At 43.4% G+C, this 6006-nt stretch overlaps 1 protein-coding gene across 1 annotated transcript; it reads right to left on the bottom strand.

Annotated features, from left to right (window-relative positions):
- Positions 1–1534: 1534 nt before the first annotated feature.
- Positions 1535–4280, bottom strand: OCM2 (oncomodulin 2; the record flags this gene model as incomplete). The annotated part of the gene is made up of 4 exons (XM_081035287.1): positions 1535–1560; positions 2941–3050; positions 3497–3629; positions 4220–4280. The coding sequence occupies 4 exons, from the start codon at positions 4278–4280 to the stop codon at positions 1535–1537; spliced, it is 330 nt and encodes a 109-aa protein (XP_080891413.1).
- Between the last annotated feature and the right edge of the window lie 1726 nt (positions 4281–6006).

Genomic DNA, 6006 nt, shown 5'->3' with positions numbered 1-6006 from the left:
GAACCCACGATCTTTACCTCGATTGGGGTGAGGTTGCTTTGCTGCTCCAATGGGTGTTGGCTTCGTCAATTAAAAACTCACAACCATTATTTGTAAAGTATCATCATTCACATTGTTTCTCCAAGGCGTGTGGTAGCCAGAACCCGGTGGAAAGAGGGCTACAGGATGACTTTCAGTTATTGAGAGAGCACCCCTTGCAGGGAATAGAATGAACTGAAAATACCGGAAGGGTCAGTGTATCCATGTGTGGTGTGGAGGTGAAGGCAATATGTGGACTGTTTCAAGAATCAAGGCTCTTAGGTCATCAGCAGTGACCAGCAAGCCCCTCTGGCTGCCTATATTCCGAGGGATTCACAAACTAAAATATTAAAATAAACACATGGTTATTAAAATAAAAACTGGTGATCTCTGGCCCACTAAAGTCACCTTGAGGTCTTCTTGTAGTCCATGCCCCACACTTTGAAAAGCTGCTCCCCAAACACAGGGATCCTCCAAAAGCCTAAGTAACAGTATGATGGAAGCAATCCAGGAGAGCCCAGGGCCTTGTGAGCTTGGGTGTTGGGGTGAAAAGTGTGAGTTTTTGATCTTGCTCTCAGGAAAGTAGCTCAGTTCCTCCCAGGAGTCCTCAAACCCCCTGGGGTCAGCCAAAGCTTTAACCTGCCACCTGGAAATCAGCCTAATGAGAATTTCCTGGCTTGAGATCACCCCACACTAATGAAAACCCTGTAACAGGACCCCCGAGGCTCGAGGCTCGCCTCAAATGTTAAGACACTTCTCGGTGGAATTGGTTCAGGTGGTATCAAATAAGAGCCAGGAAAATAGTGGCTGAGGAAGGGGAGGGAGAGGCAGCAGGAGGCTGGGTCAGAGCAGGAAAGTCGTTAAGAAAAAAAAAAAGAAGCTTTAAGCTCAGTCTGTGTTAAGCTAGCGTAGCAAGTCTCCTTAGCTTTACAGCCCACTGAAGCCTCACACTTTTATTCTGTCTTGTATCATTTGCTTTTATTTAAATCTCACATGGAAATCTAATACCCAGTGAGTAGAAAGCACATAAGCAAGAGTGATTTTATGCTGCCTGAAATCTCTTCCTATTAATTTCAGACTTGAGTAAATCGCTGAGAAACCCTAGCCTGACAATGCCACTTATCTGTGACCTTTTTCCGAACTCTTTTCCTTGTTTGCTCATGCACAAGGGCATGGCTTGCTCAATGCTTGACAGGCCCAGACATCTTTCTAAAAGTCCCCAACTTGCTTTCATCCATCTCCCTTACTGAGAAAAAAACCACACCCACACGTCAGCAGATGATGAGAAACGTGTCTTTATTGGATCATTTTTAAAGGCATTGTCTGCTGAGGGCCTTACGGGAGTCATCAGAAAGTCATGAACGACTGTCTCATTACCTCACTAAAACAACGCGCAAGTCACAGAAGCATTTCAGGGGACATTAATAAATAAATTAGGGGGAGGATGTGGGGTTTCCCATTCCTGGGGCTTTGAGGGCTTCCAGCTGATTGTGTCTATTTCCATAGTCTGGGCTCTTTAAGAATGTACCATTTCCTGGAATTCTAGAACAGAAGAGGTGAGAACGGGGTCAGTGGAAACGGCTTGGGACATGCTATGGCCAGTGAGAGTTCTGAAGAGGAAAGGAAGCGCAGCAAATTGCCAGATGTTGGGCCTGGCCCCCTCAAAGGGCATGCAGGGAGGAAAAATGTAAGTGTCACTGACCAGGTCCAGATAGTCAATAGCGTTTCATCTTGCTCTGTAATCTAATCTAACAAACACCTTTAGCTTTTCAGTAGAGCCCACACTTTCTGTGACGTTTCAACTTTTTGTTAATTTAAGACAGAAATGGAAGGTTTTCTTCTATTCTGTAGCTACGTTTTGCATTTTTAGGAAATATTTAATAGGGTAGGACTTGGAACTAACTTTTCTCTATCCCCAAAAGTTCATATTACTAGAAGAAAGACAACAATAGTAATATTGTATGGATGCTACAGATGGGAATTGAAAACTTGGAGTTTACTTTATATTTACTGGTCAGCTTTGCCTGTTTGGGACTCTCTCCTGGTTGGGTTTAAATGAATCAATCTTTCCTTACCTACACTATTTTTCTGAGCTATTTACAGGAGCTACCTTAACTCTCATGTAGTAAGTTATAGTGGTTTCATTTTGATGAGATTTTCAAAATAAGTATCTAAAGTAACAGTTGTTAATTTCAAATCAATACCACCATAAGGACCATGTATAAGTTTTCAAATCAATACCACCATAAGGACCATGTGTAAGTTCTCCTGAGTTGCAGGCACAAAGTAGTTAAAAATCATGTAAGCAACATGGCAAAATCAGATGAAAATAAGTCTACAGCCATGCAATTATGCTAAAATTTTGAATATTGGGCTCTGCACTCAGCAGACTCCATAAGTGGTGTTTGAATTGATTTGCGTGGTCTCTGATATTGTCCACTTGGTGGGCTAATATCCAATAAAACACATTTGTTTACTCTTGAAAGCTAAGAGGCTTTACTACTCAAGTTAATAAACTCATTAGTATGCGACACACTTGAGAATGTCAACCCTTCCCCTGTTTACAGGGACTCAAATACCATGGGTAGAAATTCCTTACACTATTTTCAGGGTGCGTGAGGCTGTCTTGCAAATAACTGGCCAGGAAACTAGCTAGTCCCCTTGTCAGATGATGGGTATTTTCTTGTTCATAGACAATGACCAGTGGGACCAGCTTCTATGGTACATCTCCAGGTATTATGCCAGAATCTTTACATGTATCATTTGCACCCTCACTTTAGTCCCATTTTATAGATGAGAACACTGAGGCTCAGCAAAGTTAAGAAAAGGGGATTTTAACCCACATTAGTCCGCTCTCCTGGCCCAAGCCCCCCAGATGCTCCCTGAGCTAGTCTTTTATGCTACGTACAGGTGTGAACATACCATCAGCCCCAATTTTTCCGTCTCCATCATTATCTGCAGCCGCCATCAGGGACTTGGTTTCTGACTCTGTCAGTTCTCTAGCACCACTCTCAAACTTCTGGAGGAAAAACCTACAGGATAATAAAGATCGAGGGGAATTTTCTGAAAGATCATGCATTTCTCCGCCTACCCTTTCTTTTTCTCTTGAAGCAAACCATCTTTTCCCAGCAGTTGCGATCATCAGTCAAGGTCTTAGCCAGCAACATTTTCCTTCCTTGTGGAAACTAATGGTGGGCATTTTGTTTTTGAAAGTTTTTCAGAGTTTTATCGATAAGTCCACTTGCCAAAGAAAAACCCTAAAGCTAGTGAATTTTAGCACCTACAGCCTCAGGGCGTCGCGTGGATAGATGAGTAGCCAACACATCTACCTGACTCATGTTCTTCCCTTTCCGGAGGCCCTGCCGAATGACCGGCATCATGGCTGTCCATTGAAGAAATGCCGAGCAAACTGGCCTCCACTGTGCTCCAGCCCCCCTAGCAATGTCGGGGTGCAAGACAGGCTTAGGACAAAGCTTACTTAAGCTCTTCTTCATCCAGGTATCCACTCTGGTCGTTGTCTATGAACCGAAAAACATCCTTCACCTGACTGGCCGACATCTTGGAGAGGCCTGATGTCTGGAAGAATTTTTGGGGTTCAAAAGTATCTGGGTCTGAAGAACAGAGAATGGGTTATTCTAATGCTCATTGGATCACACAGTCCGTATTTGGGCCAAGGTGCTGAAAACATAGGTTATCAAAACTACTTTTCATAATATCATTGAGCCATAGGGATGCTCTATTCAAGTTTTGTTAAAATTTTAAGTCCAAGATTTTGAGGCAGCCAAGACTGGATGGCTTTGAGTATCATCTCCTACCCACCGCCTTCCTCAGCTTTCCCTCTCCACTCGATTTGTCCCCTTCTGTCTTTTTTTCTCCTTCGCACCTCCCACTGCGCATTTTCCAGGCTGTGTCTCCAAAACCACAGCCTCACGGGTCTATCTGGCGGTGGGAAGTGCAATCATTGGATTCAAACAGGCTGTCTGGGCATTCACGAATTTCTTTTTTCACGTTTACTTTCTTTCGCCTTACAGAAATCTAATTATATGCTCAGATCTCATATCCCTATAATTTTAGTTAATAAATAACAGTTTAATTCTCTGTTCCCATGAATTTTCAACTAAGTTCACATTTTAATTTTTGTGGCTTTGCCAGAAGTGGAAATACCTGAGACAAAGCTGCCCCTGCCTCACTTGCACTTTACCTTGGCACTCCTGCAGGGCTGCTGCAATGTCGTCAGCACTAAGGACATCTGTGATGCTCATTTTCCACCTATTTACACAGAAGAAATGACATCCGGTAAATGGGGAGCAGGAACACGCACATCTGGGGCAGTCCACCCTCTGGGGCCCACTGAAACTGTCCGTTTGTTGAGAATTTTTTAAATGTGATAAGCACGGTATTAAATGATGGGACAGAATATCCAAATAAAAACCAAATGCTGATAAGATTCCGGCCCCCTTTGTATCAGTGCCTTTTCTTGAATATACCCCAAAGATGAAATAAAAAATACAACCTAAAGAACGATTTGATTCCCTTGTCTTACTGAAAAATTATATGTACGTAATTTATCACTGACATAGGCATCTACAAACCAGTCAGAAGTAAACTATGTTATGACTGCAACAGTATTTCCATCCACCAGCCAGAGAAACATAGTCTTGCAAATCCCGCATGGAAAAGGGTAGAGCTAGGGCTGCATGCAGACCTTCTGTGGAAGAAATGCTATTTGTCCTGAAGGATGGGAATCAGAGACCTGAAAAGCCCATCTATCAGAGATCAAAATCCTCCCAGGTGTCAACTCCATGGGCAAAGAGAAATCTGAGCACAGCATGCACCAGCCTAATATGAATGCATGTAGGAAAGAAGAACCTGGGTCTGGTAGGTCCATCAGCTACTCACCGTTTTAGATTTTCCCCCAAGAAGAATCAGGAAAAAGAGTTGAAAGGAGCGAAAAAAACGGATGTGCTTTTGCTGCCTTACTGACCGACCTTATATAGGATTGAAAAAGTGATAGTAAGAGCCTCTTAGATTTCCTTTTCAAGGATCAAGTGGACATAGCTCGAATGTCTTGCCTTACTAATTAAACCTCTTTTTTTTTTCTATTTATATCGCAAGGGAATGTGGGTGGGAACAGTGAAATTTTAAAAACAAACCTCAACAAACCTTAACTAAGGTTTCAATTCTGCCAATAGACCCCTCTATTGGTGAAGCATGGAGAAGACACTAGAGGCCTGGTAAAGAGGAGACAGTGTCTAGAATGAGGTAAACACATATGGGGGTGCTCTGTAAACTGAAAATTGCACCCCAGATGTTGGCGGCTGCCAATTTGAGGCAGGTCTGTTGTCAACCTCTGAAACCGTGGACATGTGAGGCTGACCTCAGTCCACAGTTGAGACTCAACGTCAGTTTGTCAGGTGGACACACAGGACTTGTCCAGCAAACGGAAGGCCCTGCGCCAATGACTTTCCGAAAAAGTTTTGACTTTGCTATTTCCCAGCTATATCTTAAATTGCACACACCAGAATGTCAACAAGGGGGAAAACAACCAACCAGTCCCAACCCCATAGCTAAAATTTGCAGAAAAAAATAGGAGGCCAGGTCTTGAGACCTCAAGATGTCTCTTTGCTGTGCGCAAACATTTATCGAGTCCCCTATGTGGTGAGGGCTGTGCTAGACTTTTTGTAAATTGCGGTGAAAAGCACATAACATACAATTTACCATCTTCACCATTTCGAAGTGTACCTACAGTGCAATAGCATCAACTGTAGGCACACTGTTGTACAACAGATCCCGAGGGCTTTGTCATCTGGCAGAACTGACTCAGCAGCCGCTGAACGAGAGCTCCCCACTCTCCCTCCCCGAGCCCCTGGCAACCACCATTCTGCTTTCCGTGTCTAGGAGTTTGACTAAGTTAGATGTCCCTTGTAAGTGGAATCAGACAGTATCTGTCTTTTTGTGACTGGCTTCTTTCACTTCGTATAATGTCCT

This window comes from Rhinolophus hipposideros (genome assembly GCF_964194185.1).
Source record: "Rhinolophus hipposideros genome assembly, chromosome: 23".
NCBI lineage: Eukaryota > Metazoa > Chordata > Mammalia > Chiroptera > Rhinolophidae > Rhinolophus > Rhinolophus hipposideros.
The sequence above is the reverse complement of the archived record's forward strand: the minus strand, read 5'-3'. Positions and strand labels throughout refer to the sequence as shown.